Here is a 19,041-nt window from a genome sequence, read left to right as displayed (position 1 = left end):
CTATAAAATGGCAGCATTAATAAAAAACACACAGTGCTTTAAGTTTTTATTGACATGTTTTAGTGGGAATAAAACCAGTTTGATGGCTCTGCTCTCTGGGTCCAGAGTTGCTTGTTTCCCCTCAGTAACATGAGCCTTTACCGTGGTTTACTGTCGGGCTCTCTTACCTGCAGGTCATGTTTTGGTCTGTCTGCATCAGTTTAAAGCTGAAATGCTGGTCCAAGTGTCAGGGTAGCTTCTAGGAGCAAAGTGCTGAGAGGTTTGCTCTGCGTCAACAATAACACAATTATTTTAACCCCTTTACATCCATGATGACTCCATGTTTCCCTGAAGAGACGATCTAAGCTTAGGATGAGGAAATAACTTCCCTAATGTCAGTTTTACTCTGACAGCTGTTTTGGCTCCTTGCAGCTTATTTATCTTGGAGATGGTGCGGTTGCATGACGCTCGCCGTCTCCTCACTGCCCTGTCCTGCAGTTCTCCGCTCTTCCTCCTCCGATGTCGCCTCAGAGGAATCTAACGAAGCAGGAGGTTTTTCTGCTCCGACTGAGCCTTCGTAAATCATCCAGGAGTCACCGGAATCTGTTGCTCGGCGTTTCATCATCCTGCGAGTTAAAATCCCATCATAAAAACATTTGAAAACTAAACAGCTAAACACCCACATGAAATATGCAAAATGCATACTGGTGCTGAAAAGGCCAGAAAAACATCCTCTTCATCACCAGCCGGGAGAAACCCCCTCCTCTTCGTCTTCCAGTCCACAGCTGAAGGCCTGAAGCTCCAAACGTCTGTGGGAAGAAAAACAGTCTGGGAATTAAAGGAAGCTGGTTCATAAGAGAAGCTGCTGCAGCTCTGGAGGTCAGGGGTCAGAGAGGAACCATCTGACCGAACCAACCAACCAAACCAACCAACCAACCAACCAACCAACCAACCAACCAACCACCAACCAACCAACCAACCCAACCAACCAACCAACCAACCAACCAACCAACCAACCAACCAACCAACCAACCAACCAACCAACCAACCAACCAAAGCGTTTTCCCCTTTCTTGCAGCTGAATCATGTTACTGGTATATTCAGTAAATTGATTACTCCCTTTACTGAACATATTTCTCTTCATCTCTGCATTAGTTTGGTTCTCCCGATAAAACTAAAAACAGAACACCATGCAGAGCGAAGCATTATGCAGATTCCTGCAGGTGATTCATCCTCAGATAGTACAACACACATCATGCATAAACTTGTTGCAATAGATCAATTAAACTGCTGATCAAAACAAACTCAATAATTTCCATTTGCATGATTTGTTTTTCTCTTCTCTCTTTCTACCAAAAACTAGATTACAATAGTCTTCAGCTTTGGACTCAAAGCCACATAATTTCAAATTCATTTGAAATTGAAATTCATTTAATTTCAAATGAATTGTCGTTCATTTGAAAGACAATTTTAATTACAGAAACTTCATGATTCACTTCCTTTGTTGTTTCTGTTGCTTTGTGTAGTTATATTGGATATTTAAAATGTCTTCTGGTGTTAAATATTTATTAGAATTTAAAGTTTATTAATCTTTGAGAACGTGTTCTTGCATTATTTTGCCATTCAAATTATATTACTTCAAAATGGTCTCAAAACAATAACAACAATATTATTGTTTATTGCAATAACTTCTGGGACAATTTATCGTCCAGTAAAATATGTTATGACGTATCAGTGGGTCCTGTGCCTCTGGTTGGTTCCGGTTGGTTCTGTGTATTTTTCTCTCCGAATTGTCCGTCCTGCCGTCGCTGTTTGTCCTCCGCAGCTGAACGAGTTTTTGTTGATTTCCTTCCTTTGCAGTCGTTTCCTGACTGGACCCAGGTCAACAAGATGTGGTCAGAAAAATGGACGTTTTTGTCCTCTGACCTGCAACGTGTCCAACTGTGGACTGGTTTGATGAAGTGGGAGGTCACCAAAGATACAGGAAACAACTCCTCAGTTACTGGAAGGAAAAACATGCAAACCTCCGCAGATTTAAAGTCGGTCTCATTGATACCTCAGAGCTTTATTCGTTTGGATAAGAATTAGGGCTGAACTTATCACAATATAAGCGTTTCATTGAGGTCAATATAGTCAGTAACTATTGATTAATTTTTTTGTTTTCAATATCTGAATTTATGGCTAACTGGTGGCGTGACCTTTCTTGTTTTATCCAGCTTGAACTCCAAACTAAACGGTTAAACAGTCACAGCAGTAAAACCTTGAACTGCTGCTGCGCCAGTTGGTCAACAAGTTGTTGCTAGGTAACCAAAGAGTGAGCGAGTTGGTTGATCCCACCAACTTTTAGACGTGGAGCAGCTAAAGCCTTTCCTTCTGCCTACATCTCCCAGAATGGATTGGAGCTCAATTAATATACTGGTTATTGAATATTCTATCAGATGTATTATCTATTGATAGTGATCACATGTCTATTGGGATATATATTGTTGTTCCTTTATTGTCTAGCCTTAATAAGAGCCAGTATTTGCACCATGAGGGTGGAACGTGTGTACGGTGTGATGTCAGAGGTCAGAACGCTGCTGCAAAAGTCCCAGCAGAGCCAGACAGGAAACCAGAAGGAAAAAAAAAAATATATCCAACAAGTTTTGTTCCAAGTCAAACTGAGATCAGTGAGCGCGCTCAGTTGGAGCAGAGCGGACCACCCAGCCGGGCTCACGTCAATTTCTCACATTCAGAGGAGGCAACAGCTGAGCGGAGAGCTGTTACCTCATCAGCTGAGGAGGTGATGCTGGGGGACAAAGGTCAAGGCCTGCACTGGGTCACTGGACGGGATTAACTGTGAAATGTCTCTTTAACTGGGAGAGATGACTTGGAGGTGACGTTAATGAGGAAGGAGTCGCAGCTTGATGCCTCCTCCTCGTCTTCCTCTATTGTTTGGTTGTTTTTAGCGCTGAGCTAATTAATTAGCTGCTTATCTGAGCCGAGGCAACAATCATCTCTTTGTGTCCAAACGAATGCTTCCTTCCTCCTGCAGCCCTGTGAGCAGCGAAGGGAGCTGGCGCCAACAACACACACACACACACACACACACACACACACACACACACACACACACACACCACACACACACACACACACACACACACACACACACACACACACACACACACGACTGTTAGCCACTGTTTTTCTGTCTAAAATGCAGCTTGATTGTTATGAGACAGATAATCTGTGAAAATCGATTCACCTGCTCCACTCCTCCTGACCAAAAATAACCAATCAGGTTAAGGAGGGTCCTAGCGTTGTCAATCATACTCATGTACTTGCTGCTATATGTGCTAATGGCAGAGAAACAACTTGCTACATGCTAACTAGCCTGAGCACTAGCATTTGCTAACGGCAGCAGAGAGAAAGGGGGTGATTGACAGCGCCCACCTTGCTTATATCAATCTGTTACAACTAATATATATATATTTTTATAAAAGTTGCATACTGCAGCTCTGTTTCTGGTGCTATCCATTTCTCCTATAGCGCCCCCTAGCTGATGTGGTTTCAATGTTTTCAACAGAAGGACGGTGGATAACCGAATCTTTCTTGACGTGAGCATTCAGGCGTATGACTGTAAACTCACAGCCGGTTTACATAAAGCCCTCATGTGGCATAAATATTATTACTCTGCTGAACTGCGGCGGCAAGCAGCAGAAACAATGGCATTAAAATAAATCGGGCCACATTGTCCCGTGGTGACTCAAATAAACGTGTCCCCTGAGGAATCAGACACAGAGCGCAGTGTGTGAGTGTTGGTCCCGCTCTGCTCTGTGTCTCTGTGGACGTCTGCAGACAAAGTGGAGCCCAGCAGGGAGCAGACAGTGATGCATGATGTATGCAGGAACAATAACTTCCAGTATTTATGTGTGTGGAAGCGGAGGGTTCTATATATGGCCGCCATGGTTTATGTGACGGCGTGCCAACCTGCAGGTTTCCTCTGATGGAAACAAACTGTCCAGCTGCTACCAGCATTTTGTGATTGTATTGGAACAAATGGATTCAACAGATTGTTACAGCAGATTTTTGCTGACTTTGTTAAGGTTTCACTGCAGCAGCTTCTGATGGAGGATAATGATGCGTTTAGAGGCACTTTGTAAAGTTGGACATGTCAAACTTTTTCTCATGTGGGTGAAAGTACTCTTGAGACAAAAAAAAAATAACTCAATTAATAAATATTTTGTATTCATTATTTGCTCAACTAAGCTGCAAAATTTTAATCAAGCAAACAAATGTGATGTTTTCAGTACCAGAGCTGCAGACTGACCCCCGAACAGGCCTTAGGAGGCAGCATTTACGCTGAACAAATGTAATAATTATTGAATAGTGAGTAAGAAACATCCTAAAAGTTGATGTTCCTTTCCATACTTGGTAGCTTTGTGTGTGGGGGTCGCCACCCAGAGGCTGGTTGAACAGATTCAGATCTTTGTGGATTTCTGCAGAGGCTGTGGTCACGACGTTTTGGGTGAATCTCGTTTTGATGTCGATCTGGAGGATGAATCTGAGCTCTGCTCTCACACTGGACACTGGAATCACATGCGCCACTTCAGCCAAAGTTTGGAAATCAGGGAACATTTCTCCAAGTGAAGTGATCAGAAGTCGGCCAGACTCTCTGAACCAGGAGTTTCCTGATCCCATAAACGCTCTATCGCAGCTCAGCCACACCAGACATGTTGTAATCCATTAAAATGACTGATGGCTTTCAGATTTTTCCATCATTGTTGTGAAAAAACAGGTTAAAAATGATTTGGTTAATGCAGCCCCCAGGGTTCATCTCCTAAGTTTTATTTGGTTTTGTGGATCTGATCGTCAGCAGCCCTCCAGCTCTTTCATCCCCACATTGTATATTGATTTATCATCAATCATCAGGTGTTTTTATTCTTTTGGATGCTGTTTGTTGACAGTGGGACCTGCTGTGGACCCTTGAGGGGTCCTGCAACATTTCATGAGCGTCTGGTTCATTGTGACAGGTCGCACAACATTTTCTGGCTTTCTATTTTCACGCCATGCAGTCAGACTGGTCAACAGTCTCTCAAAGTGATCCTGGTTTTTAGTTGTTTGAAGGTCCAGATTGTTCTTTTAGTTGCTTTTTTCTCAGTTTCTGTCTGGTACCGGACTGATTTCAGCCGTTGAACTCATTCAGACTGACAAAACGTCCTAAACTCAAGGGATCAACCGCAGTTCCAGCGTTTGAGGAAAGGTTTAATACGCTTTAGCTGGATCTCCTTCTTCTACATAACCCAATGGAACCACATTTATCAAAATGAGGCATGGAAGACAGATTCTGTCCAGCTTTAATCATCTCTATGGACATTTCTAGTCTGAATTATGAAACCATTTTGAAAACTAAAACTTTTTCCTGCGCCAGGTAGTTTCCTGTTGGCTTTTCCAACTAATAAATCACCTTAATGAGGACAAAATCTGTTCTACGTACTCGTTAGAGAAAAGGAAATCTGATTAGATCTGAGATATTTTTCAGGATAAAATGTTTCATGAGCTCAGTGTGATTTTATTTGATGGTTGTTTTTCTACATGTGTGAGCAGTTGGTGGCAGTCAGAAAGCGCCAAACGAGGCCGAGACGAAGACATTAATCTTGTTGTCCCCATCAGCATGGCTCCAACAGGAAGTCATGTGTTACAATGAGGCAAAATGCTGGCGGTGGATTAGCCGTAATTCCCTTTAATTTGCTGTAATCGCTGCATCGTCCACACGGCTCGGGGTGTAGCTGAAGGAGCAATCTGGAAATGCTTCAGTTGATGCCGGAGAGGAATCTAATAATGGAAGCATTTCTCTTTGTTTCACTGCTTTGAAATCAGGAACAACAAAAAGGTTTGAATCCAAATGACCATTTTAGTCTGAAGTGTTCTGGTTTCGCTTTAATCTTGGTGAGAAGGTGGAAGCGTTAGGCCAGGAAATTAGGCGAAATGTTTGACCTTTTGAACTAAAAACATGCACAACAACATTGTTTGATTCAATGAGCTGCTGCTTCACATCTGAAACTCCAGGTTTGTGCTTCCGGTTGCGGACTTCCTGCGAAAATCTCTGAAGAAATTCATTCAGTTGTTATTTTGTTAGTTTTATTTTAGTATAATCTTCTCTGAACAGTCATGATGCATTTATCTAACTTTTACATCAATGAAGTGAGGCATGCGTCAAAATAGAAGAGGCAAAACGCAATAAATCCGGACGTAAGCAACGACGGCTGAAGCAAAGCATCCTGATCTATTCCAGCAGGTGGCGCTAATGCTCATCTGGACGTTTCTTGCCAACTGACATAAAAAATACAGAAGCTATCAGTGCTGACAGGTTGATTGCTTCGTTCTCAAGCCCTTTGTCTGGTTCTGATCTGGTATCGATGCTATCGACTCTGAAGAACTTTAAAATTCATTCAAAGTCGCCAGCGGCCATTAATACCAACGTAATCAGGACGCTGCTGAGCGACGTCTATGTTCTTGTTCTTCGTTCTGAAAGGAGAGATGATCCCAACGTGTTGGACCGACGTGGGAACGGGCTTGAAAGGGATTACTCTGGTTCTGATGGGCTTGGACCTGCAGGTCAGGGAAACCATTCACACAGATCTGGTCTTACTGGGACCATGATCTAGCTGACTGACACTCACCGCCCCTCATTAGGAGGCCTGGTGAGCAGTGAAAGGAGCATCTATTCACTGGTTCTGCTGGGAACAGTGGGACCAGCAGCGGGGAGGCGGAGCTTGTGGACTCCTAATGGCGTTGAGACAAAGACCAGGCTGCCTGGGAAACCTGAACTCCCAGCTTCCCTCAGGTCTGCATCCTCCTCTTCATCATCTTCCTCAGCCCTTGTCTATGGAGGGGTAGAGAAAAGCCGCTGACGGCTGTCAGTCACGACCCGATCAAGGTTTCTACAGTTAACCAAAACTATCAAAATAACAAAAACTGAAAGTGAGAAACAATTTTATTCACTGAATTAAATACATCAGCTCATGTGTTGCCATCCTCCAGTCCACTGTAGACCCATATGTGGGTCCTTTTTTATGTGGCTTTCAGGAAGTCAGAGGACATTCTAACATCTCCTAATTATCACATTGTAGAAACATTTCAGTTTTTTTTTACCAGTAACATGCTGACTGATTGTCAGCATGTTAAGCAAAGACAAAAAAAAAATACACACAAAAATAAAAACATTTCCACAGCACAGATACTTTGGGTGGCAGCATAAAGCAGACAAAAGACACCTGGTATAATCAGTCAGCATGTTACTGGTTTAAAGCATTTGTTGATGCTGAAGCATCAACAAATGGGAAAAAACACATTTTTACAGGACTCTGAACTCCTGCGGTGCTTAAGTTAGTCTCCAAAAAGGCGACAACAAAAGTCAGGAGAAAACGCAAGACTGGCGATAAGTGAATACATTCATTGAAAATATTATTTTCTGTTCAGTATTTATTACTCAGTCAATGTGTATATATAAACACGGTACAATATTTTTACTTGTTTGAATTTTGCACCTAAAAAAATAACCAAAGTATAAAAAGCTAACAATATTAAACTAATAATTTCTAATAAAAACTAGGAAACACTCTAAAAGCTAATTAAAACTAACTGAATTAGACAAAAAGCCACAACAAAATAATACTAAACTGTAATAAAAACCCAAAACTATACATGCTCCATACATGGATGGTCTCTTTACTCCTGTGCCACCGCCGCGCCACCGCCACACCGCGGTGCATTCTGGGACTGTGTTTTCAAACCTCCCACCTGAACTGTGTATGAAATATGACGTTGCTTTCTGCCCTGAGCTGCTCTTAAAGAAAACGGCTCCTCTAAGATCTTCTGCTTGCATATTACTCTTTAAAGTTTGACATAAAAATGTGAACGACAACAAACGTTTTTCAAGTGGTTCTGGTCAGAAACGGGCCGAATCGAGCCACTGGTGGGTGGTGCAGGGTGGAGGGTTGTAAATCAGCCTCGGCTCAGATCACAGAGCCAAATAAAACCTTCAGATGGAATGAAATGCTGCAGAAGCGGAGCGCAGCGTTTCCCAGCGAGGCAGAATGAAGGATCTGCCGCCTGACTCTGCTGGGACGGGATCAGAGGAGACGGCTTCCTCCTTCATTACCGTCCGCAGCCTGAACTCCTGCAGACGGTGAGACCAGGAGATGTTGCCATGCAGAAAATCTCCTGAATGCAGCGCATCACATCATCGACTTTCAACCAACGTTATTATGGATGGCCGGATCGATTGACATGACAAAAACTGAAATCGAGAAAACATTTTTAACCGAAATAAACCAAAACAGTGATTAGTGAGGAGAAACTATTAACTACCTGGAACTATATTGTTATAAACATAACTAAAACATAATCAAAGCAGAGATGTGTTTTGTGCTTATGAAACTATTAACCTTCAGGACTGATGTAAATTAAATTATTATTTTTTTCCACACAAGAAGTTTTTGTTTTACAGCACTCCTGAGTGCAATTCATGTCACAATAACATATTTTTCTGGACGAGAAATTGTCCCAGAAGTTACTGCAATGTTATTTAGAGACCAATTTAAAGGTAAAGATCGATGAATTTTAAATTCCAATGAACGTTTATAACATTGGAAGTGGAAGAAATTTTAAATATCCAAAATAAATAAACAAAAGCACAAATAAAATGAATCATGAAGTCAACCAACATTTTCCTTCAATAAAATTTCTAGTTGAGACTAATTCCACAAACTGAAGACCTTTGTCATCCAGTTTTTGGTAAACGGGGAGAAGATTTTAAAAAATGTATCATGCATTTACTGATTTATTGCTTATTTTGAAAATGTTATCTTCTGTTGAGTATTCCTGACCCAATCAGTGAAAACAGTCACATTACAATAGTTTAATCTCTTGAAGTTCTGCACATTAAAATGTTAAAAGTTCACAAAGTTAAAGGAAAAAACCCAAAATGACTACTATTACTACTTAAAACTAAACTGAAACTAAGCAATATTTCACTATTAAAAGCTAATAAATGCCTAGGTCCCTCTAGATAGAATAAACACTGATGACGGCGGATAAACTTTTTTTAGGACGTTGATTAACAGCGCTAAGACCCGCCTCTTTGCTCTGATTGGCAGCTCAAGGAGGGGATGGAGGAGATCAATCTTTTCACAGATTATCTATCCCACATTATACTGTCATAAAATGGTGAAAGTTTTAAAAAAATATGCAAGAAACATTTTCTTTATAAAAGCTACATAATGCGGCTTTAAATGCTGAAGGCGTTCTGCAGAATCAGAGCCTCTCGACTAGCTTTGGGTCCGACGTTCAGTGAATGAGCAGCAGCAGGCTGTCTGGAGGCAGACAGAAGAAACAAACTGTGGGTCTTTCCCCTCTAACCCGGACACAATACCGCAGCCATCCATCTAACCAGACAGCATCACTCTCACTGCACAGGCTGGTTATATCCACACAAAGGCAGAAAAAGAGCTTCATTCATGCTTCTGAGGAATCACCAGGCATGTGACAATAACCAATTTTGCTCCATGATAAATTTCCCCAGAAGTTATTGCAGACCAGAGACCGCACCAAAAGCAGGAAGTGGACGACTGCGCAGGGCATTCTGGGTAAATGCAACCAAAACAAACATGCTAATCTAATGCTAACAGGAGAAATGACCCAAGAAATCTTCTAACTGCTTAAAACTGACGCTACTCCAATTTTGTTTACATTTTGAAGGACGTTGTGCTCGGTGTCTTCAGAGATTTGTTTATCGTTTCCTTCTTGGTGCAGCGCCCTCACAGGCCAGGAGGGGAACAGGTCGGTTGGTTTGACAGCGCGGTGTGAAAAAGGACCACAGGAACTGTAAATATAACAAATGTTGCAAACTTGGTCACCAATCCAGGCGAAAATACTGACTGTCAGGTGGGAACATCTTCAGGTGGAGCTTTGGGTCTCGTCTGACTGCTGCAGCAGAGACTCACCTCCTGGTTTCATTTGATGCTTTTGAGTTTTGGCAGAATCTGGTCGCAGTCAGATTGTTTTACGTCTGGCTAAAACTAAAAGCTGACAAGTTTGCCATTTTGAGAATATCCTGATTAATCATCAATATCTTCCACTCTGTGGATCAAGACCAACACTAAGATCTGCTGTCCTCATGTTTTGTAACCTGGAACATCATCTGACCAACTCTGAGGCTGTTTCAGAACCGTGAGGTCCGTTTGCTCTCTGCCAGAGCATGACATCAGCCCGGTCTCTCTTCCCAGGAACCCCCGGGGACACGGACGACAACATTTCCTCCAGCACTTCAACTGAACAAGGAAACAACTGGAGGGGAGGCTTCCTCTTCCCAGAACTTCCCGGTTCCCACAAAGTTCTGGAAAAACACAGCCGGCATGTTGTCTGGATGGGTCGTCTCGATCTAGACCCGTTTGTTGGCTTGTCTCCGGAGTGAGAGAGTTTAAACCGGTGCTGGGATCCAAGAGGAATCTCATTTCACAGTTCAGTAAAATGATATGATGAAATCGAGAAAACATGGCAGCGGGTGTGCGTGTCGAGTAAAACTGACGCATACGAGTCGTTTTCAGCATCACTAAAGTTCAATAAACGATACTGCAATTTGTTTTGTAGAACGTCGGAATATGACTATCAGTATGAGGAACCATGGAGCCCAACTCTTTTGTGGATCAGTTCTGCTTCCCGCCGTTCCCGACCCAGAGCAGACGGAGTCCCAACAGACCCGTTAACGACGCAAACGTATCTACTCTACTCACGGCTATAATTCAACGTTTTCTTTATTTCCTTGAATAAACATCTGGTTTCTGTCCTCTCATCGTCTTGGATCGGATAAGAACGTCTCTAAGCTTCTGCCTTGTTCTGGTCCGATCCGGTTCACCTGGTGCTCCCTGAAGGATTCAGGTTTCTGGAGAGTTAGCGTGAAACCTGATCAGAGTCGACCCACAGCAGCAGAACCTCGGGGCAGATTTATTTAAGGGCAGCGTCGTCGAGCCTCATATTGTGCTCAGAAACATCCAGAAGGATTTAGAAATCCGCCCCCTCCAGCCGTCGGCCAATCAGGAGGCAGGAACGAAGCGTGAAACTTGCAGAGCTGCAGGAAGAGATTTCCCAGCATCCCCTGCTGCCAACAAGAACTCTGAAGCAGGTTTTTCAGAGGTCAAAGGTCAGTCTGGATTTAACAAAAACAAGGGATAGTTCATCAGAACATTCTGGAACGTGTTGGAGAAAAGGGTCCGTCTGTCCATCTGTCCGTTCTGTCAGAACATTACAATGATTCAGATCCAACTCATAAGTTCGGAGGAGTTCTGGTCCATTTGGGTTGTTTCTCCTGCAGTAGTTGAACTCTTCCTGCATCTGGATCATCGATGACCCCTGACCCCTGAGCAGTAAAACAGGGCTGGTGCCTCAGAGATAAACACAGGCAGGTTCTGCAGGTTCTGCAGGTCAGCGGCTGGATAGAGCCCACCTGGGGGTTAACTGCTGTTGTCTTCAAATATTTCAATTATTGTTTTTACCAAATTTATGAATATTATTCTTTTTGTTCTATTTGTCTCTAGAGGTGGATGAGCAGCAATGCGTCTTTTTTATTAACTTCAGCATTTCTGACAGTAAAACATCCCAGCTATGCATCAGTTCTCGTGTTTGGGTCGTTAATCAGGAGTTTGGCCTAGAACTCTTCAGGCTTAGTTCTAGGCTTTGACTAGGTCATTGCAAAGGAAGACTCCAGGAAAGATTTTCAGCCATCTGAAATGTGTAGAAGAAGCAACACCTGCTTCTTTTTAGTTTTTTTCCAAGCTTTCCTTAACATAATATATATGAACAAAAAATTACAACAAAATAAAAGAAAAATAGGAGAGTTGGTGTAAAGTAACATGTAAATAACTCACCTTTCTAAGTCATTTTGCTTTCCAAAAGATAAAAAAATAACTTAAAGCCGATACTTTAGGAATCTGATGAAATGGGAAACTTACAGATGTGGTCAGTATTTAAGCTGAAAGTCTTTTCAGATCTTTCTGTTGTTGCATTTTCTCCTCCCAACGGGGCGTTTCCTGCTGGACGAGAGGCTCCAACATCTGTTTACACCTGTGGACATTTTTCTGCTGAATAAAACTCCCAAATGTTGGGAAATGGAAAATAATAACGAAGAGTTGAAAGGTTAAAGGGTAAATGGAAGCAGCAGGACTGTGTGAATGTGCCAAAATTTTCTCCAGCTGAAAGAAACAAAACTGAAGTTATTGACTTTGAAATTAAACAGAAACTATCTAGAATCAGCTTCAGTCATTTCAGCTGAAGCTCCAGGTCAGACTGAAATCTGGGTCTAGTGATCGACTCTAACCTGAACCTTCTTAGCCACATAAAGACAGTTACAAAGTCAACCTTCAATCACCTGAAGAGCATTTACTTAGCAACACAGTGCAGTACAGATCTGCTGCTGCTTTATCAATATTTCAGACCCCTCAGGTTCTGCTTCTGCTCTGCATCCCCAGAACCAGAACCAAACATGGAGAAGCAGCACTCAGTTTCTATTCACCACATTTCTGGAACAAACTTTCAGAAAACTGCAAAACAACCGAAACACTGAGTTCCGTTAAACCACAACTAAAAACCCAGCTGTTCAGAGTTTTCTCCTTTATTCCTCCATTTCAGTTTGTGGAGCGACTCGTCAGGTCAGAGAAGATGCTGCAGTCAGCTGCAGGACTCAGAACCAGAACATCCTCTTCTCTCATAGCAGCCACGTTTCTGCTCTGGCTTCTGAGTCTGCAGCCTTCAGAGTCCAGAACCAACCCAGAACCCAGGACCTGGAGCCAGACCGGGCCACGGCTTCAGCTCTCTCACTCAGGTAGGAAACAGATTTCAGATCATCTTTCCTGTTTTCTGTTCTTCTGAGGATCGGTGTGACTCGTTGGTGTTTGAAAGGGTTCTGTGTTTGGTGCTTCTATATAAATTATTCAGCTTTTAGCTCACTTTGTTCATTCACAGGTTGGAAATCAGAAACTGTTAAATATTTCCAGTATTCAGTTTAAATATAACTTCTGCTCCAGTTCTGACCAGTATTAATGGAAAGCGTGCATTAGCCTTGTTGCCACTGAAACTAAAGTGTGAAAAATGTGCAATCTACCAAACCATGATGGAGTTGGGGCCCTAAGCAGCTGCTCAGGTCGCATTGCCTTGGGCCGGCTCTGGAGGTAATATTGTATTTAGATAAAATATCTTTAGTTTAACACATTTAACACAGAAAATCGTCTCAGACTTTATCAGTTCTGATGGATCTTCTGGAAACTTTTGGTTTTGGTTTTTGGTTTTTCCACTCCGTCAGCTTGTCAGGAACTTTTTCCACATTTTGGAGGTAATAATTTGGACGTTCTTGTTTTATGTGGAAGTGAAACGGTAGCAGCTTGTGGTTGTGAAGGGAAGCAGTGAACACATTTAATGAACTCCGAGTTTCTCCTGCTGCGTTCGTGGCTGCAGGACAAACAGCCGTTCGCCTGTAAACTGTTAATTACTCAGACTCAGATGGCGGCTTCAGGGCTCAAAACAGACATAAACACGCTGATCTCCACATTCATTCAGGTGAAAACCTTCAGTCCATCTCAACACAGTCAGCTTCCTGCTAAAAGAACAGCTTCCTTTCGCTCATCCCTTCCCCCTTTAGATTATGACCAATTAGTGCCGAAAAACGCAACAGTGAATAATCCACAGTTTATAGTCATCATTTCTAAATTATGACTAAAAACAAATTAAAACTAACTATGAAATACAATTTTACTGTAAACAAACCCAAAACTATTATGCAGACTGGTAGGAAGTTGCATCATGGTTTGGGTAAAATTAATCCAACATGTCTGACTTGTGTTGTTCAAAAATCTGATCTAAGCCAAAATGTCCTGTCCAGCTGAGTCCAGCCAAAAAGAGAGATAGAAAAGGAGGAATCAAAGATTGACTCAAACTGTAAAACATGTTTTTTCTTTTTGACTCTGCATGAGAGCAGAAATGTTTGGAGTCTGGGAAACCCTGTGGGAAGCGTTGCTACCTTCACTCCAGAGACGATCCTCAGCTGTTTGGACATAAATCTCATTGCTCAGCAGATGAAACAGATTTCATGCACCATGGTTGCTTGGTAAAAAATCTGAGCTCTGAGTCCAACCTGGACCTGAACTCTCCCAGGTCACACAGCCTTTCTGTCCAATTCAAACCATTTCTGCTGGAACGTTCGACACCAACACTCAGATCTACAAAGGCTTTAGAAGGAGATGCTCAGAGGTCACCGGGTCAACCGAGCTGCACTACGGCGCCGGTTCGTAGCCCTGAACTGCTGATCTGCCAAACCGTTTGATTGGATCTTTCTCTCATGTTTATCTCACTTCCTTCAAGTCCTTCAAGCTGTTGGACTCAGATTAGCTATAATCCATGCAGACTGATTAATTGTTCTGAGCTCGACACAAGTCAGCGAAAGACAAAAGGAGCATTTAACTCTTTGTTAAATGCTCCTTTAACAAAGGAGTGGCACAAAGCGGTTTTTCAATCAGTCCAGATGATTTGTCCGGTGGGATCTGGACTCGGAAATAATCTGGACCCTGGATGGAAGCAGCGATGGGTCAGACTTAGAGGTCGGGTTCAAACTGAAGCCAGGCGGTCCGTCGGAGTCTGAGGAAAGAGAAACTCTTCAGTTTGAGTATCTGCTGGAGCCCAAAGTTTCAGGGAAAAAGACCTCAGTTTGACATCTCTGACATCACTTCCTCCTCGTCCTGCTGCTGCTGCTGGTTTCCGACGCTCCAACCAAAACAAGCTGACTTCATGTGGGACTGGGATGGGAAACACCCACACACACACACACACACACACACACACACACACACACACACACACACACACACACACACACACACACACACACACACACACACACTCTGCAGCTCAGTCTGAGGTGTGTTTTTGCGTCGTTAGATAAAAACATGCTGCGTGTTTCTGCAGGAAATCTGTCAAAGCTGATTCACATCCCAAAACATCCAGACAGAAGAGGGCAGGAATGTGACCTATGTGTGTGTGCATGTGTGTGTGTGTGTGTGTGTGTGTGTGAGTGCTGGTCCCCTACACTGTTACACTGTCAACCTTGACCTTTAACTTGCTCTGATTACAGTTTGGAGGTTTGAGAGGAAAAGAGTTTGAAAGAAAGAGCAAAATGTTGTGAGAAGAAGAGATGAAGGATCTAGGGAAGGAAGGGAGGAAGGAAGGATGAGACTGAGGATGTTTCCTGTGTTGAACAAAGCAGAGCTTCGTAGGAATGAAGGCGAGGGGAAATGAGGTTTTTATATCCTGGTGCTGTCAGGTCCAGCCCTTCAGAAATGCCTGGATTTTGTATCCATCAACTCCCAGGGTGATTCCTTGACCTCCGGCGTCGAAGCTGATCTTAGCGTGTTTGGCAGGCTGATGCTTTCTGATAATTAGGAGCTGAATCTCACAGCTAACCGTCACTCTGGATGTCTCAGCTAGCAGACTCCACAATCCTTAGCTGGACACAATCGATACATAAAACAAGAGCTTTATGATCCTGTGCCTGCAGCCATAATAATAATAATAATATCATAATGACACAGAAAATGAAACTGCAGCAGAGATTTAAAGTCTGAAAGATGAAGATGGAGGCGAAGACCTTACATCCTTACGATTCATTGAACTGGTGGACGTAGTTTCTGTATTTGGGCCTCTCCGTGATCCCAGTGGTCTGATTGGATCCAGAAACGTCTTCCTCGTCAAACAGAACAGTTCTGTTGACACCAGCTGTGATGTTCTGCAGGCAGGTTGGTTGCCATCCCGGCGTGAAGCCAGAGTGTTTTTATATCTTCCCGTCTAAAACTACTGGAAAACCTGAAGTCAAAGCATAACAGATTTTCACTGATGTAAACTCTTGGCTGCTTCTTCAGGGTTTCATGTCATATTTTCCGCCCCCTCTGATATCTCCCACAGTGTTTACTTTTCATTTTGTGGTCGATTTGCCATCATGGCTGCTTGATGGATGAGATCCTGGAGGATTGGAGAGAAAAGCAGAAGCTCCATAAATAACTTCCTGGGCTTAAATCTCCTCCTCCAGTTTCTTGCTTTTTATTTTTAGCAGCTTTGTTCTTCCGTCATGACATTTAAATGAACAAGAGGAGACCTCCATTGAACACACTGGTCACTTTGGTAGAAAGATTTCCAGAACTACCAGTTTGTATTTTGGTGACTTCTGAGGACTTACAGGTCACAGCTTTCTGGCTATTTATCCAGAAACTTAAAGGTTACTTTTCTAAAATCTAACAGGTACATTACTGATACGAGTTCCCACAACCCGAAGTGATATGCGCCATCTTGGTAGGCAAGTGCAGCGCAAAGCATAGATGACCCACTGCATGAAAATCAACAAAAAGAAAGTATGTTGATACTGCAAGAGAAATATCTACCAACAAAATGGCTGCTGTGGATTCGTATGAGACAGAAAGGAAAAATATGCCAGACGATGTGGACAAGCTGCCTCCAATCTCATTCTATGACGTGGTTTCAAATCTTTCATAACCTCTGGAAACTTTTAGCGATATCTTTAAAATGATAGTGGCACAAACAAAAAAAATTGTTTGTATGTTGAGCTTGTATGGCAACTTCACTCTGGTGTACAAGTTGCACCATCCAGGATTAGTTTGAAGCTCCTGAACTAAACTAGCTCAGCAAGTTTTGTGTAATAAAGACACAAAGCAAAGTCGACAAATGAGGCTTGAGAATCTGATTCGACTTGTTGGTCACTGATTGAGTTTCTGAGCCTGGTGCAGCAGCTGTTTTCATCCATCATGTCTTATTTTCCTCAGCAGGACTCCAAATAAAGGCTGTGTAAACAAATCTGACTGCATTCTTCTGCAGCTCCTCAAATTTTCCTCCACGGCCGGCTGGCTAACCGGGTCTCTGCCGTCACCTGTCAGCTCGTCACGGCTGTGATTTATTTCTTTCAGAACGGTGCAGCAAATGTGGCATGCTGCATTCAAAGCCTGAACACGCAGTGCGTACGCATGAGTGACGGTTGCACTCTGCGTGCTCCGCGGGGGGTCGTTTCGCTCCACTCTCCTCACTGACAGCTCTGTTTGGTGCTGATCTGCAGAAACATGGACGTGTAAATTCAGCTGCAAGAAATTTTCTGCTTTCACTCAAGTTAAAATTTTGAGCTGCTGTTGTAAGAAACTAGAAGTTTACAAGTTGCAGAAATCAGGAGAACAAAACTCATAATTAAATTTTTCTTTTGATGATTAAAAGCTGAAGGCTCCAAATGTTGATCATGTTTTAGCCAATCGGGGAATCGATTCAAGTGTTTAATTTAACTCATCGTAATTAATCGAAAACAACAAAATAAGCAGCCTTTTCAATTCAAAAACCATTTTTATTGAATTATTTGACAGATGAGGCCAACAACAAAGATATTTATATTTAGATGTTTGAATCTGTGATTCAGGTTATTTAACCATCATATTGATGGACTTAAAGTTTTTCATGATATTTTGTGGTATAAAAATGACTAAGAATTATTTATGTGACTTTATGGCTCTGACTGCATGATTCAGCAATCATACAAACACAATCAAAAACACAAAGAAGTTTGATTTGTATCACTGAAAGTAAATATATTTCATCATATTTTCAAACTTATTTATATTTATTGATCCTTTTTTGAACAAACAGTGGAAAAAGCCAACAATCTTGACATTACAGACAGTTTTGGGGATTTTGCACATAATTAACTTAAATTTTAAATCAAAATTAGTATAAGAAATTTATTACAATAACTGATAAACAATATGATACATGCCTCGCTCTGCCAGCAGTCCAGTGAAAAGGGCTTCGTCCGCCATCGCTGCTGTTAGCGGATGTCGCTTGTGCGTCAGATTTAAGAGGCGTACCAGAAACACACAGATAGAAAGGTTCCGTCTGCTGCTTCTCTATAAAAATTCTTCATATTTAAAGCAGTTTTCGATCCACATTTTTAAAGTTTGGCTCCAGAGTTTTACTCACTACATGAGAATAAATTAATCAAATAACTGAGGGATGAAGTTACAGCGATAAATTGGCGTCAGCTGTGAGGAACCTGCAGTCGGCCAGAAAAGCTTCACTTCCGATGAATGAGAAGTAAAAATAATTGGGAGCCTGACGGCTGCCGACGCCTCCTGCTACGAAACGGTCTTGATTCCTGAGCTCTGCTGTTTCTGCTTGGATTGTCGTTGGGTTGGCAGCGGCGCTGCAGCGGTCGGTCCTCCGGCTCCGGCAGGCCTGAGCCGACAGATCATAAAGCTGCAGCTCCAGGGTTAATTTGCTCTGCTTGTCCAGGTTGTTTTCTGCCTGCTTTAACGCCGCTTCCCCAGGGACAACGGGGGCCAGTCGGTGTGTAGCTTGAGTGTTGACTTTAGTTATGAGGCATTCAACCACAGCACAGAGTTACTAAAACACACAGAGGGAAGGTTTTCTCCTGACCTGCAGTGCTGGGTTACATTACTGTTGATTTATTAATATAGGAGCCGCCAGGTTCAAGCTGCAGCTACGTGGAGAAATGAACGAGACGACTGGCTTGGGTATGAGGTAAACTCAGATACGTCTGATGATCAGTATGAGGAATTAATTTGGGAAGAATGAGGCCAAAACACAGAGGCAGAGTGAGAAAAGGCAGCTTCAGCCGCCTGTAGAATCAGTTTTAAAGGGGCAGTATTACATGTTTATAGCAATTTTTTTTACCTTAATTTGTTCTAAAAATAAGATATATGTCAAATATGACTTAAAAGAAATTTAACTTCCTCCTTTAACGTGTTTAAATTGGGCCTCTGTGTTCCACTGAGAAGTAGTTTGTATGTTGAGCTCAGCAGCAGCAGTTCCACCAACTGTTTGCTAATTGCTTCTGGATAGTTTGAAGGAGCTGTGAAGGGGAGGAATATCCTGTGAGGCAGAAACTTGGAAACTGCAGCTCTGAGGAGGAGCTGTACCTCTAAGGCGGGGCAAGGTCCACCCAGTTTTGCTCAGCTGAGTTGTTGCTGT

At 42.5% G+C, this 19,041-nt stretch overlaps 1 protein-coding gene across 1 annotated transcript in view; it reads left to right on the top strand.

Moving 5' to 3' along the window:
* The window catches only part of si:dkey-49n23.1 (semaphorin-3D), a 38,274-nt gene that overhangs the window by 1,780 nt on the left and 17,453 nt on the right, over positions 1–19,041 (top strand). The window contains exon 2 of the mRNA XM_055050129.1: positions 12,649–12,841. Coding sequence (XP_054906104.1) covers positions 12,679–12,841 — 163 coding nt within the window. The 5' untranslated portion in view covers positions 12,649–12,678. The remainder of the gene's footprint in view (positions 1–12,648; positions 12,842–19,041) is intronic.

Source organism: Poeciliopsis prolifica, unplaced genomic scaffold (assembly GCF_027474105.1).
Source record: "Poeciliopsis prolifica strain line A6 unplaced genomic scaffold, Auburn_PproV2 SCAFFOLD030, whole genome shotgun sequence".
In the NCBI taxonomy this organism is placed as follows: Eukaryota; Metazoa; Chordata; class Actinopteri; order Cyprinodontiformes; family Poeciliidae; genus Poeciliopsis; species Poeciliopsis prolifica.
This window is presented reverse-complemented; position numbering and strand designations above follow the sequence as displayed.